The following is a 15,169-nucleotide window of genomic DNA, read 5'->3' on the forward strand; positions in this document are numbered from 1 at the left end:
ACATATCACTTATTCTTTCACAGTTAACTCCACTTCTAGGAACTTACCTACCCTAAGGACATAAGCAAAAGTGCTAAAACATCCATGGAAAAGGCTGTTTATCGAAATGTTATTTATAATACAAAACATGCGGCAATAATAGGGAACTGTTAAATAATGGGGGGGGGCATACGGTCAACTGTTGGTGGGCCATGAAAAATGCTACTGAAGAATAGCAATGTCAGAGAAAACAAGGTTGTTAAAAACAGAAGAGTATAACAAACTTTAGGTACGTGGCTCTAATTTTATGACAAGAGATGTATGATAACTAGAAGGAAGCAAATTAAAAAAATTTTAATAGTGTGTATCTGGAATGTGATTACTTGGCTCTATTTTATAAATTTTTTCATTGAAAGTGAATTGCTTTTATAATTAATCATAGTTCCAAGAATAATACAAGCTTTTAAGTTTACGTACTTGGTCGCTCCATCATCATATGTTCCCATTAAGACTATTGTTCCATCTTGTATGGACTTGAGAAACTCAATGAACGGGGCCACATCTGGAAAAAAAGAAAGGATTGATGGGTTTGGGGATAACTAAATAGCTGTCATGATAATTTTTTACAGGTTCATATTAATGAAAATAGAAAGTATTTGCAAATCAGTAATGATTTACTGATCAGTAATCAGTAAAAGGAGACAAATCTTATAAATAGGTCAAGAATGAAGTTTGTCCCTTACTAGGATCCCATCATCAACTTAGAACTTCCCAATCCTTTCATCCTACATGTCTTTTGTCCTGATACTGCAGGGGCTAAGGGAAAAAACCATAGCAAAGCTGTATTACAAGTAGGACTTAATGATGTGAAGAATGAAACTTGACAGGGATGGGGAAGGGGGCAGAAGAAAGGCTCACGGAGTCTCTGAGCGGATGTAAAATTGTTTGTGTGGGTACTTATCTAAGAGGAGGAGACAGAGCCTTTAATTCATAAAAGGTTCTGTAAATTCTTAAAAAGTTAAATATATACACGCGCGCACACACACACACACGTATACACTCTGATTTAAGGGATCCGGCGGGCACGTCTAATCACTGTAACCTGGGGGAAGGAATGGAGGTTCTTCTCTAATTACGGCAAACCCGGCTCTGTGCGCTTCACCTGGTGAACCAAGACGCACAGGAGCTGACAAGAGACCACTGCGGGGACTACGGGCTGGCACTGCCAGAGGCACGCACGTGTCACCCATTATTTGACGTCTCGGAGTCTGACATCAGGTCTGCCTGTAGTCCCCACATCTAACCACTGCAGAGCTGGATCACTTCGAATTTACTCAGGTTCTTTCCACAGCAAAAATTCCAAAGCTGTCCCCAACTGAATTCTGTTTTACGCAAATAGCACTTCCAATTCTGAGAAAAACGCAACAGAGCAGCTAATGAGTCTCCTCCTTCCCAACGCAAAGAGGGACGTCAGCTGCAACGCTCTTCACTGGAGGAGACTTTTGGCCTAATTAATCAACCGGTGATGAGGCAACAGAGCTTCTGGTCACGTGGCTGATTTCCACAAGGGTTGTGCGAGAGTATTTCCACGTAACAGGTGCTGGGAGGGCCGCCGACGCCGCTACAGTCTCAGGGCGACGGCAGCATTTAAGTTTACGCTGTCTGACCGCCACGAGAAGTCCTCCGAGCCTCAGGTGAAAACTAAATAAAACACTGCATCTCATTACAAGCTGAAGAAATATTAGAAAAGCTGAATGGTCTGAAAACTTGGGCAGCCTGGGTGGCTCAGCGGTTTAGTGCCGCCTTCCGCCCAGGGCCTGATCCCGGAGACCCCGGATCGAGTCCCACGTCGGGCTCACTGCATGGAGCCTGCTTCTGCCTGTCTCTCTCTCTGTATCTCTCATGAATAACTTAATAAAATCTTAAAAAAAAAGAGGAATATAAAAAGAAAAATGAATGGTCTGAAAACTTGACAAAAATTTCAAGAACAGCAGCTATTGGCTTCCAGGAACTATATAAAGGGGATGGAAATGGGGAGGTGCAGGGGACAGCCTCATGCTGATAAATATCCCCAACCGGCAACTGAGAAAAGAACCCAAAGATAAATCAGTGTTGGCCTTGCTCAGATTTGAGGAAGGAATTTTTTCCAGACACACTCTTGTTTAAGATGCTAGGTCCTTGTTTCTGTCTGTGGGCGACGGACTCACATCTGTTCCTCCAGGAACATCACATGAGGAAGAGACCTGCGAATTGCTCTAAGTGCCCTAAACTATAAAGAAAACTCCTTCTCTCAAATATTCATGTATTTTAATATTAATCCTAGTTATATTTTACTTTTGAGATGAACAAATCATATGCAAAAAAATCATTTAAGTTAAAAATGCTTAAATGGCTTACATCCTTCTCCAAATGACTTATTTATTTTTATTTATTTATTTATTTATTTATTTATTTTTTACAAAATTTCAGTTAATGACTTAAAGGATCCAAGGCTTTCAATTAGTTGTCCTGCAGAAAACAGGACTTGGATTTTTAAGATCTCAATTTTGATATTATTGCTCTTAATTACACACAAAATTTCTACAATAAAGCAAAGCACATGCAATATGACCAATGACTTAAATATAGCTGGATGTTCAGTGGAAAAGAGAAAATGAACTAACACAAATACACTATCGATCTCTCATTAATGGGCCACATTATATTGAAGAGGCTTAAAAAGTAAGTTGGCGCTGGCAACAGAACAGTTATGAGTTATTCACACTTACCTCCTCCCCACATGTCAAAATATTTGGTGTCCAATACTTCTCCTGTTTTTCCTGAAAGGGATGGAATTCATGTCAGAATATGCAATTGAAATATACAGCGTATATGACAAGTGATCTTATCCAATGATGGATGTAGATCCCTTAGCAGAGAATTATTTTAAGACTTAAAATCTGAATTGTATAAAATCTAAAATATATTTCTAAGAGTAATTTTTAGAAAAATTAAAATTTTTGACTTTCTCACAAATCTTTGAATCTTAAAACTGAGTGTAGACCACTCAAATTCAGTTAGGTTTCATCCTTTCATGTTACCACGTTTTCTAATTTAAGAATTACCAAAAAACACGTAAACCTTTTACAGAAAGATGAACTGATCTTTTTTTTTGAATTGATCTTTTAAAATGTTTTCACTTACTTCTCTTTTAAAATGTATTTTTTTGCTATCAATTAGAAAAATATGTAAAGAACCTTTTACTTAAGAAAACAAAGAAAGCAAAAATGCGGAAGCTTATTTTTTGTTGTGAAAGAAATAAAACACATTTTCCTACACTGTGAACTGGGTAAGGTGGCTGTGGTCCCTAATCGCACTATACAGCCTTACAGGGTTATTGTACCAGGAGGAAAAGACAAGCATGCATGCAGTTAGGCCTTATTTCACGGGTTCATATGTTCAGATTTGATTCTGCAAGAATACTTGAGACCTTCAGGATTTGATAAACTTATTTTCACTAATGAACTTGGGTGACAAATGCAGACGATACTGAAAAGTTACAATTAATTCTTATCCTTTAATCCTCTCCCTACTCCTTTCATAGTCTATCACCCTTTGTCATTTACACACCCTTATGTCATTCTATCTTTCTATTGTTAGACTCTAACATCTTCAGAATTCATCAATTTAATGTTAGGCTGGTTTTATCCTCACGACCTCATGGGAAACTCTCCACACACTACACACGTGGGAGGCTTTCAAGAAAGGATGCTATAATATGTAGACACCCAAGTTTCCACCTCCAGTTAGTTTTTAGGAGGATGTGAAGAAGTTGGACAGAGGGGTTTAGTGTCAAGCATAGCACTTTCTGACCTGATCCCTTGATATCAGAGTGCATTTTACTTTGGGCCACATGAGTATCCACTGACCACATCTGTAAGCTAAAATAATTATTCTTACCATTTACCAAGGCAACATTGATCCCTCTTCCAACATTATTCTTAACTCCACTCATTAAACTGAAAGGGAAAAGTCAAGACAAATTTAGAATTAGATTTTGTGCATATACATGTATCAGACCAATAAAGCTATGCCCCCCCCCCCCAAAAAAGTTGGGAATATTATATATACACACGATTGTTTAAGAACTGCAGTGGAGATTAAAAGATTTGTACCACATCACAGAAGACAGTCTACTATTAAATAACTTTAAAGCAATGTCCTTAAGTAAGATTTCACAAATCAATATATTTAAAAACATCAGGGCCCAAACGTCAGACTATTTTTAGCTACTCCTCTGTGTCAGGTTATAAAATACCATTTTAGAAAATCCGTAAAACATGTAGACATTATGCACATATACCGTCTGCACTGTTCTCAAAGGATCAAACAACTGATCATCTCTTTTACTTTCTGTGATATCCATCTGACATGAAACAGAAGTGAGACGCTCTTATAATCTGAAAGCAAGAAACGTCTCACCTACTTCACCTGTGAACATTCTCTCAGTGATTATCAATGTAAAATTCCTCTATACTCAGAAAAAGGAATCTTGTATTCATTTAATTGCTGCATCTAAGCACCATCACTTGTACTGTTACACCTGAGGTAATCACCATCCAGTGGCAGCTTACAGACCACTATGATTCTGTGAAATAGAAGGTATGAGGGGAATATTTGCTTCTTTCGGTTCAGTTTGTTGAACCAGAATTGTAGGTACCTGCAATTCTAAAAATGCAAGGTCAGTAAAGTTCTTCTATAAAGAGTCAGATGAATGAATAACATCAAGAGCAACCACCAAAGAAAGCTATACACGAAATACACTCAAAAAACAATATGAATAAATCAAAAAAGAATTTTTTTTCTTTAAAGATTTATTTGAAAGAGAGAGAACGAGTCAGGGGGAAAAGGGGAAGGGCAGAGGGAGAGGAAGAAGCAGATTCCGTACCGAGTGGGGAGCAGGATGAGGGACTCAAAACAAGAACCCCGAGATCATGGCCTGAGCCAAAGTCAGATGTTTTAATGGACTGAGCCACCCAGGTATCCTCAAAAATAAATTGTTAGAAATGTTCATGAACTCACAGATGCCAGTAAAAGAAAACGGGGGGGAAAAACAAAAACAGAAAGAACAAAAAATAATAAAATGGCAGGCTTAAGCCCTACCATATCAATAATTACAACAAATGTAAATAGTGTAAACATATCAAATAAAGACAGAAATTGACACAGTGGATTAAAATATGACCCAACTATGTGGTGTCTACAAGACATTCTTTCTTTTATTGAGGATATTAACATATAGGTACACTAAAGTGTATCTTTAATCACAAAATCTGTATATATTTAAGTGTATATTTGATAGACATTGTGAAACAATCACAAACTAATTAACACATTAGTTACTTATATTGTGTGTTTTTATAGTAAGAGCATTAAGAGCTACCCTCTTAGCAAGTTTCAAGTATATAATAAAGTACTGTAATACAGTCAAATCATCACATATTAGATTTCAAGAATATAATCATCTTGTGTAACTAATATTTAGCACCCAGTCACCTGTATCTTCTCCATCTACTCCTCCCCTAAGCCCCTGGGACCCACTGTTCTACTCTCTGTTTCTATGAATTTGAATATATAAGATTCCACATAAGTGAAATCATGTAGTATTTGTTTTTCTACAGGTGGCTTATTTCACTTGGCCTAACACCTTCCAGGTTCACCCATGTTGTCCAGATGGCAGTCTCCTTTTAGTTGGCTCAATCATATCCCACTGCACATATATATACACATATACCACGTTTTCTTTATCCATTCATCCACTGATGGACATTTAAATTGTTTCCATCTTATCTACTGTGAATAATGCTACAATATACATGGGAGTAGATAGTTCTGTAAGATCCTGGTTTTAATTCCTTTGGATATACACCCAGAAGTGGGATTACTGGATACGATAGTTTTATTTCTCATTTTTTGAATAAACTCCACACTGTTTTTCATAACGGCTGTATCAATTTATAGGCCCACCAACAGTGTATAAGGGCTCCCTTGTCTCCACATCTTCAACACTTGTTCTCTTTCATCTCTCTGAACACTGCCATTCTACCAGGTGTGATGTGAGGGGATTATCTTATGGTGGCTTTGATTTGCATTTCTCCAGTGATTAATGACATTGAGAACCTCTTCATATACCTGTTGGTCATTTGTATTTCTCTTTTGAGAAATGTCTGTTTAGGCTTTCTTCTCAGTTTTTAGTCAGGTTATTTTATTTTATATTTTTTTTGCTAGAGTTGAAGGAGGTTCCTTATCTATTCTGGATATTAATCTATCACATACATGGTTTGAAAATTTTTTTCCCCATTCAGTAGGTTGACTTTCCATTCTCTTGATTGTTTCCTTTCCTGTGCAAAAGCTTTCTAGTTTGATGTAATTCCATTTTTCTACCTTTACTTTTGTTGTCTTGGTTTTGGTGTCTTATCCAAAAAATCTATTGCCTAGACCAATGTCACAAAGCTTTTTTCCCTAGATTTTCTTGTGGTTTTATGGTTTCAGGTCAAGAAACTCACTTTAAATATAATGATATAGGTAGGTGAAAAGTAAAAGAGTAGAAAGAGACAAATCCTGTAAACAATCAGAAGAACACAGGATTACTACTCAATAATAAAGAAACAATCCAATTTAAAAATGGGCAGGATTTGAATAGACATTTCTCTGAAGAAGATACACAAATAGCCAATAAGCAAATGAAAAGATGTTAAATATCATTAACCATCAGTGAAATGAAAATTAAAACCACAATGAGATACCACTCAACACCCACTAGGATGGCTGTCACCAATAAGTCAAATAACAAGTGTTACGTGGAAAAACTGGAACCCTCATACACTGCTGTTGAAAGATAAATTGATGCAGCCACTTCAGAAAATAATCCGGCAGCTCCTCAGGTAGCTATACACAGAATTACTATATGAACCCAAATCCACCCCTAAGTATGTATACAAGAAATATAAAAACATGTCCATACAAAACCTATATACAAGTGTTTATAGGAACATTATTCATAATAGCCAAAAAGTGGAAACAAATCAAATGTCCATCAACTGACGAGTAAATAAACAAAATGGGATCTATCTCAATGGAGGATTACTCTGTCAGGAAAAGGAATGAAGTACTGATACATGCTACACGGATGAACTTTGAAAACACTATACTAAGTGAAGAAGCTGATGACAGAAGAACCCCTACATACTACATAACACCTTATATATGATATGTCCAAAATAGGCAAACGTCTAGAGAAAGTAAAATAGTGGTTACTTTGGGCTGGTTGGGTGGGAGGGGCAGGGGAGAAGGGAGTGGGATGGGATGGGAATGGGGTAGTAGGGTAACAGCTAAAGGACACAATTTCCTTTTGAGATCTAAAAATGTTCCACAACTGACTGTAGAGATGGTTGCACATATTTGTGGACATACTAAAAACCACTGACTGTATATGGTAAATGAGTGAACTGTATGGCATGTGAATTAGATCTCAATAAAGCTGTTTAAACAAAAAGAAGTAGGAGGGGCTATATTAACACCAATTAAATAGACTTCAGAGCAAAGAAAGTTACAAGAGGGAGATTACATAATAATGATCAAAGGGTCACTTCAGCAAGATGGAGTAAACCGAAATGTGTGCAGATCAAGTAACTGAAGTATAAACCATGTGAATCAAAACCAGATAGAACTGACAGGAGAAACAGACGAATGTACGATCACAGCTGGTTATGTCAACAGCCCCCTCTCAACAACTGATAGACAGAAAATTACCAAATGTACAAAAGAACTCAACAACCATAATAAACAACAAGGTCTAACTGACATTTAAAAAACATTCCACCCAACAACAGCAGAATACACATCCTTTTCAAGTGTCCATGGAGCATACACTAAGGGCAGACCATGTCATGAGGTATGATAATAAACCTCAACCTTTTTAAAAAATTGAAATCACACGAAGTGTATTATTCTCCAACCACAATGAAATCAGTAACAGAAGGATAATAGGAAAATCTCCAAACACTTGGAAACCAAACAATATACTTCTCAATAATCCATGGGTCAAAGAGGAAATCAGAAGGGAAATTTAAAAACACACTGAAATGAACAAAAATACAACTGATTAAAATGTATGAGGCACAGCTAAAAGAGTACCGAGAGAGGAATTTATAGCATTAAGTACTTACGTTAAAAAATAAACTTAAAAAAAATGCCATAACCTTAAAGTAAGCAGAAGGAAAGAAAAACAGAAATCAATTAAACAAAAAGCTGGCTCTTTAAAAAGGTCAGTAAAATCAACAAACCTTTAGTAAGACTGACAGAGATAAAAGAGAAGACACAAATCACCAATATCAAGAGTGAAATGGGTTATCACTATAGACCCTACAGACATCAAAAAGATAAAGGAATATTATGAACAATTTACACATGTAGATTTGATAACTGATTAATTAGACCAATTCCTCAAGAAGTACAAACTAACACGACTCATCCATTATGGAACAGATCATTTAGGTAGTCCTGTAACTACTAAAGATACTGAATTCATAGTTTATAAACTTACCTCACCAGAAAATCTCCAAGCCTAGACAGTTTCACTGGAGATGCCTACCAAATGTTTAAAAAAAGAAATAACAGTACTTCTACACAAACTCTTTCAGAAGACAAAATACCTCCAACTTTATTTTATAAAGTCAATATTATAAAAATACAAAAACCAGAATTAAGGCTTCACGAGAAAACTACAAACCAATAGGCCTCATCAGTGTACAGTCAAAAATCATCCTGAACAAAACATTAGTAAATAGAATTCAGCATTATATTAAAAGAAAGTCATAAACCATGACCGAGTCAGGTTTAGCCTACAGACACATGGTTGTTTTAATATTTGAACAGTTACTGTAATCCACTGTATTAACAGGTTTAAGAAACATCACATGATCATCTCAATACAGAACATTGTTTGACAAAATTCAACGCGCATGATGAAAAGTCTCAGGAAACTAGTAATAGAGAATTTCCTCAACTTGATGAAGAACATCTACAAAAATCTACACCTAACATCCTACTGGATGGTGAAGGAAAACACTTTCCCCATAAGATCAGGAACAAGTCAAGGGCGTCCATTCTCATCATTACTATTCAACACAGTATTGGACATCCTAGCCAACACGGTAAGGCAAGAGAAGGAAATAAAGGAACAAAAATTGGAAAGGAAAAAATAAAGCTGTCTTTATCTGCAGAGGACATGTTTGTACAGATAATCTCAAGGAATTTACAAAAACAAAACAAAAAAAACTCCTAGGAGTAATAAATTAATTTAGCAAAGTTATAAGATACAAGACGAACACACAAAAATCAATTGTGTGGCTATGTACTAACACTATAAAAACTGAAACTAAAAATACAATGTCACCTACAATTGCTCAAAAAAACGGGATACTTAGGTATAAATCTAATAAAGCACGTATAGGACCTATAAGCTGAAACCCACAAAGGTTAAGGGAAGATCATGAAGAATATATAAAGAGAGAGAAGAAAAGAGCCATATTCATCAACTGAACAGTAAAGATGGCCAATTCTCTCTAAATTAATATACAGTTTTCACACAATTCCTAATAAAATCCCAGGAAGATTTTTCTAGAGATGGAGGCAAGGTTATCTAAAATGTATACGGAAAGGCAAAGAAACTAGAGTAGTTAATTCTGAAAAAAAAAAAAAAGGGGGGGGGGGAGGACTCATTCTACCCCCATTTGAAGACTTACTCCATAACTAGCATAATCAAGAACATGTGGTATTAGTGGACAGATCAATGGAATGAATAGAGAACCCAAAGCCAAGTGGAACCAAAAAATGCACCAGTTGGAAGTATAGCCAACTTATTTTTTTAACAAAAGAGCAAAAGCAATTTGATGGAGGGAGGACAGTCATTCCAACAAGTGGTGTTGAAGCAACTAGATACTCACAGGCCAAAACTAAACCTCAACCTATGTCTCATACTTTATTCAAAAATTAACGTGGGATGAATCATAGATTTAAATATGAAACATAAAACTATAGAGATTTTAGAAGATCATGCAGAGGAAAATCTTTGAAATCTACAAACAAAAAAACCAGACCCACACTAAAAGACGTTCAACATCGCAAGCAATAAAATGGGAGTATCACCGCACATCTGAACAGCTAAAACAAAAAATGGTAACATCGCCAAGCTCTGACACATACACAGAGAAACTGGATCTCTCATATGTTGCTGGTAGAAATGTAAGACGGTACGGTCACGCTGGAAAATGTTTGGCAGGTTTCTTACAAAATTAAACACATGCTTACCACACAACCCAGAATGCCCGAGGATTTTACTGCGGAGAAATACAGACGTAGGTCCATACAAAAACCTGTACACGGTTGCTCACAGTAGTTTTATTGGTTAGCAGCTAAAAACTGGAAACAACCAAACTGTCTGGTTGAGGACAACAGATGATGGATAAAGTGTGGTATGGCCATAACACAGACTATTTACTCAGCCAAAAACATAAAAGAAAAAAGAAAAAAAGAAAGCAGCAATTATTAGGCATCAGTATTTCAAGAGCATTATGCTGAGATGCTGAGTGAAAAAAAAGCCAATCTCATATGGGTCATATGTTGCATGATTCTGTTAATCTAACATTCTCAAAACATCAAAATGATAGAAATGATGGAGACGGGTGGGTGGTTGCCCGGGGTCAGGGATGGCAGGGGTGACCAGTAACGGGGTAGTGTGAAAGATCTTTGCGGCGACACAATGATTTCGCATCCCAACTGCTGGACGGGCTACATGTCTCCACACTTGTGATAAAATGACACAGAACCACACACACACACACGTTGTACCAACACCAATTTCCTGGCTTTGGTGTCGTTCTCTGAAAGATACAGTCAAGGCAAAACCAGGTACAGAGTGCACAGGGCTCCTCTGTACGGTCTTTTCAACTGCCTGTGATTTCTATAATTATTTCCAAATAAAGAGTCAAAAAAAAAAAAAAAACACCTGTTTTCGAAGGTCCACTAAAAGAGGAAAAGGATAAAAATCTGATTTTGAAGCTCAGTAGCGTTTGATCATCTACCCACCCATATGGGTTGCACTATCTGCCCTCAACATCTCGCTTATCCTTCTCTAAAATTTACACGTGATAAAGCGCAGGCTTTTTTCATGTGTGTTCAAGAGTAGTTCTGGAAGGTGACCCGTTAGGAAACCAACTCAAGTGCTACTACTCCAAAGAGGGGAGCTTCAGAGCGCATCTGCTCTGCTCCTACGCTAGCGAGCTCCGTCATTAATGCCTCGAAGCAACAGCTACGGGAGCCCGTTCCCTAAGACCACGGCTCTAATCCTTAAGGCCTCACGGTGGCTCCTCAGGGACGGAAAGGCAATCCGGAGGCCCCGTGGCACAGGCTTCCCACAAGAGGGCAGCAGCTAATCGGTGTTTAAAACCTGGATTTCCAGCAAGGAAACCTGTAACCAGCAAACGACAAACTACTCCACACGTTTAAGTAGATCATGAACCAGTCTCATTAACACAAGTGAAATGTTTGATCTTTCGTGAAAATGAAGGTTCCCTCACGACCCTGCCACACCTCCAGACAAAAACCCAAATGTCACATAATCTAGACAGATTACGTAATACGTCTTTGATCGAAGTTTTGTTTCAAATACCTGTGCCGCTCGCCACACGTGTTAACTACCAACATCTTCAAACGATTCGTGTAGAGCAGGGTTTCACACACTACAGCCCGTGGGACAAATCTAGCCAACTGCCTGTTTTTTCTGGTTTTATTATTTATAAGCTTACAGTGGTCTTTATATTTTTAAATGGTTAATTTTTTTTTAGGATTTTTATTTATTTATTCATGACAGACACGGAGAGAGAGAGAGAGGCAGAGACACAGGCAGAGGGAGAAGCAGGCTCCATGCAGGGAGCCTGACGTGGGACTTGATCCCGGGTCTCCGGGACCACGCCCTGGGCTGAAGGCAGGTGCTAAACCACTGAGCCCCCGGGGCTGCCCAAATGGTTACATTTTAAATGGTTCTAGAAGTACTTATACACTCTCCTTTACCTCTTGACCCTCAGAGTCAAAGATACTGTAATAAATGAATAAATCCCTCAAAATAGTTTGCCATATATTCCTATACCAAACATTAAGATTATAATAAAAGGTGAAGTATCACCCTAATAGCAAGTGCATATAAACGGAAAGCAAGCGCACACATGCGTACAAGAAAAGGCATGTGTTGAACATAGGTAAATTCTAGTGGGTGCTCTAATGCAAAATAAAAAGAAGCCACAGTTCCACACTGTGTGACACTTGATGTGTATACCCAGGATTTTTTTTTCTCCCCCCCCCCCCTGGATTTTCTATCCCAAACTAATGAGAGGTTTGAAATCCACATTAGTCTGGCACAATATACCTCGAGGCATCTGACCTGTCCTTAAAACCATAACCACCACCCTAATCTTAACCATCATCTTTTGTCCGTATTGGGGTTTCTCAAACTCCATCTACGACGACATTATGGGCCCGCTAACTCCCGTGGAAGGGCTGCCCTCCGCGGGGGGACACGCAGGAGCATCCTAGCTCTTCTAAGTTGTGCCATGACAGCTGGGACACTACATGCCGGTGGCCCTCGGTCAGTGTGCCCGGGGAGCAAGGTCCCACCCGCTGACAAGCACTGATGTGGGCCGGCAGTTGCCAAAACGAGGGTGCATGTACTCAGAGCATGTGTGGGAAAATATTGAAATTTCTACTCACATATTTCTAGTATCCACTCCTACATTTAGTGAATGCACATGAAACAACCCGTTGGGACCGTGGAGAGGGGCAGCGTCGAGGAGCCTTGGCAGCAACTGGTGGCGGCCTTCCAACGCTTCTATCCCGCTCCTCTCATCATTTTAAACATCCGATGATTTTTTTCGACATAAATGAAATCACAACATGCCCGAATCTGAAACCCTTCGGTGACTTCCTCGCTCAGAAAACGATCTCACCCCTCTGTGCTCAGGGCCCGTCAGCTCGTCCTGGCCTGGCCCTTAGCCCCATCTCATGTCACCACCCCCGGCGCCTTCATCACACCTGCTGCCTGCACAGCTCCTGCGTCTGATTTTCCGGGGCAGAGCACATGAAAGGCAACCGACTAAAGGTGCAGCTTGCGACCTCCACACACCAACCGCACGTCCACGTGATAGTCAGCTCGGGGTAGGAGGCTGCAACCTCAAAAATTGTCCTTGGGGGGATCCCTGGGTGGCTCAGCGGTTTAGCATCGCCTCCGGCCCAGGGCGTGGTCCTGGGGTCCCGCGATCGAGTCCCATGTTGGGCTCCCTGCATGGAGCCTGCTTCTCCCTCTGCCTGGGTCTCTGCCTCTCTCTCTCTCTCTCTCTCTCTGTGTGTGTCTCCCATGAATAAATAAATAAAATCTTTAAAAAAAACTGTCCTTGGCAGAGCATCTCGGGATAGAAAACCACTCGGCTTCGTGGCAAACGGTTCCGCAGCACAGCAGGGGGAGGCTCCTGCTGGATCACTGCACAGGTCACCAAGCAGCATGGAGACACCGAGAACGAGCTGCCTGCAGGGTAAAGCATTCATTACCTAGGGCGCTGCTGTCGATGGGACTTCGTGCAACGGCGGGCACACCCGCGGTGCTCGGCTGGGCGGGCACAGCCACGGGCAGCTACTGGGCACGGGAAACGCGCTGGTGTGACCGAAGAACGGAACTTTCAGTTTCAGTTAACTTACATGAATTAACGTCTCTCCTATTATTTAAGAATCAGAATTAAATCGCCGCACGGGTCCACGGCTACCAGGTGGGATATCACACACCAGGAGGATTCGCGAAGCTGGATAAGTGCTGTGCTCTTCGGTCACTCTAATGTGAAATTTCAGAATTGTAAGGCTCTTTAAATGCATGGGAGAAGATAACTGAGTAATGAAAACTGAGATCGCTCTTTTTTAATAAAACATGCCCAATACATTTTCAAAAGATCCATTAAAACTCAGGGTCAATTTGCTATAATTTAATAGCACACCATATACTTCCAAACTGATAAAATACTTACACATTGTCTTCCAGACAGATTTTGGGTCCCACCACATTGGCTGCTCCACTTGCCATTTTAAAAGCAAAATGCTTCTCAGGGCAAGCTTTTGAGATTCCACATTTATATCTGGGAGGTTTTGTAGCTTTGGGGAGAAATTTTTAAAAAATATTAGTAGACTCTATAATCAGTTTCATACCTTAAACCAGAAAGAGCATTATGTAAAAACACACACATATATATATATATATATATCTCAAAATACATGCCTTTTTCCCCCCTGAGGGTTTCATAGAACCTCAAAATAAAACACAGAACCTCCTAGGAAACAAGCTAATAATTGACATAAATGGATCAAGTAGTTGATTTTGATGAGGCTATATATATATATATATATATATATATATATATAATATATTCTATTTTATTTTTTAGTTTTTTAGTAAACTAGATTACATTACATTAGATCCAGGCGTGTAACGCAGTGATTCAACGACTCTCCGTGTTATTACACTATGCTCACCACAAGTGTCACCATGTAACACTATTAAAACACAACCGATTATTTTTTTTTTAACACAACTGATTATATTCTTTATGTGATAGCTTTTATTCCTATTACTTGTTAATTTTTAAACTGGGAGCTTACTTCTCCTACCCCCCCTTCCCCATTTGGCCCATCCCTCAACCATCTACCTTCTAATTATTTTTAAGTTTATTTTTAAAATTCAGGATGGAGGAGGGGCGCCAGGGTGGCGGCGACAGACTCTTGGTTTCAGTTCAAGTCCTGATCTCAGGGCTGTGAGATCGAGCCCTGCGTAGGGCTCTGTACTCAGCCCGGAGCCCACTTAAGATTCTCTCTCCTTCTCCTTCTGGCCCTCCTGCTCATGCTCGCTCTCACTCTCTCTCTTTCTCTAAAATAAGTACATACATCTTTTTTAAAAAAATTCAGGATGGCAGAGGTTTTGAATTGCTACTTTACATTTCTAGTCCATATGCACACAGCACATGGTTAACTCTAGAATGAGTAAAAAGCCTAACACATCACTGAATATCTGCTCACATTCTAGTTTTCACAAGGAATTCTTCTTTTACACGTGTTCTGT

The 15,169-nt window shown here is 39.0% G+C and overlaps 1 protein-coding gene across 2 annotated transcripts in view; it reads right to left on the reverse strand.

Moving 5' to 3' along the window:
• The window catches only part of FAM3C (FAM3 metabolism regulating signaling molecule C), a 52,698-nt gene that overhangs the window by 11,913 nt on the left and 25,616 nt on the right, over window positions 1-15,169 (reverse strand). For both annotated transcript variants that reach the window (XM_025477144.3, XM_035698383.2), the window contains exons 5-8: window positions 14,085-14,208; window positions 3,919-3,977; window positions 2,748-2,798; window positions 457-541 (exon numbers count right to left, since the gene is read on the reverse strand). In XM_025477144.3, the coding sequence (XP_025332929.1) occupies window positions 457-541; window positions 2,748-2,798; window positions 3,919-3,977; window positions 14,085-14,208 (319 nt within the window). The remainder of the gene's footprint in view (window positions 1-456; window positions 542-2,747; window positions 2,799-3,918; window positions 3,978-14,084; window positions 14,209-15,169) is intronic.

This window comes from Canis lupus, chromosome 14 (genome assembly GCF_003254725.2).
Source record: "Canis lupus dingo isolate Sandy chromosome 14, ASM325472v2, whole genome shotgun sequence".
Classification (NCBI taxonomy): Eukaryota; Metazoa; Chordata; class Mammalia; order Carnivora; family Canidae; genus Canis; species Canis lupus.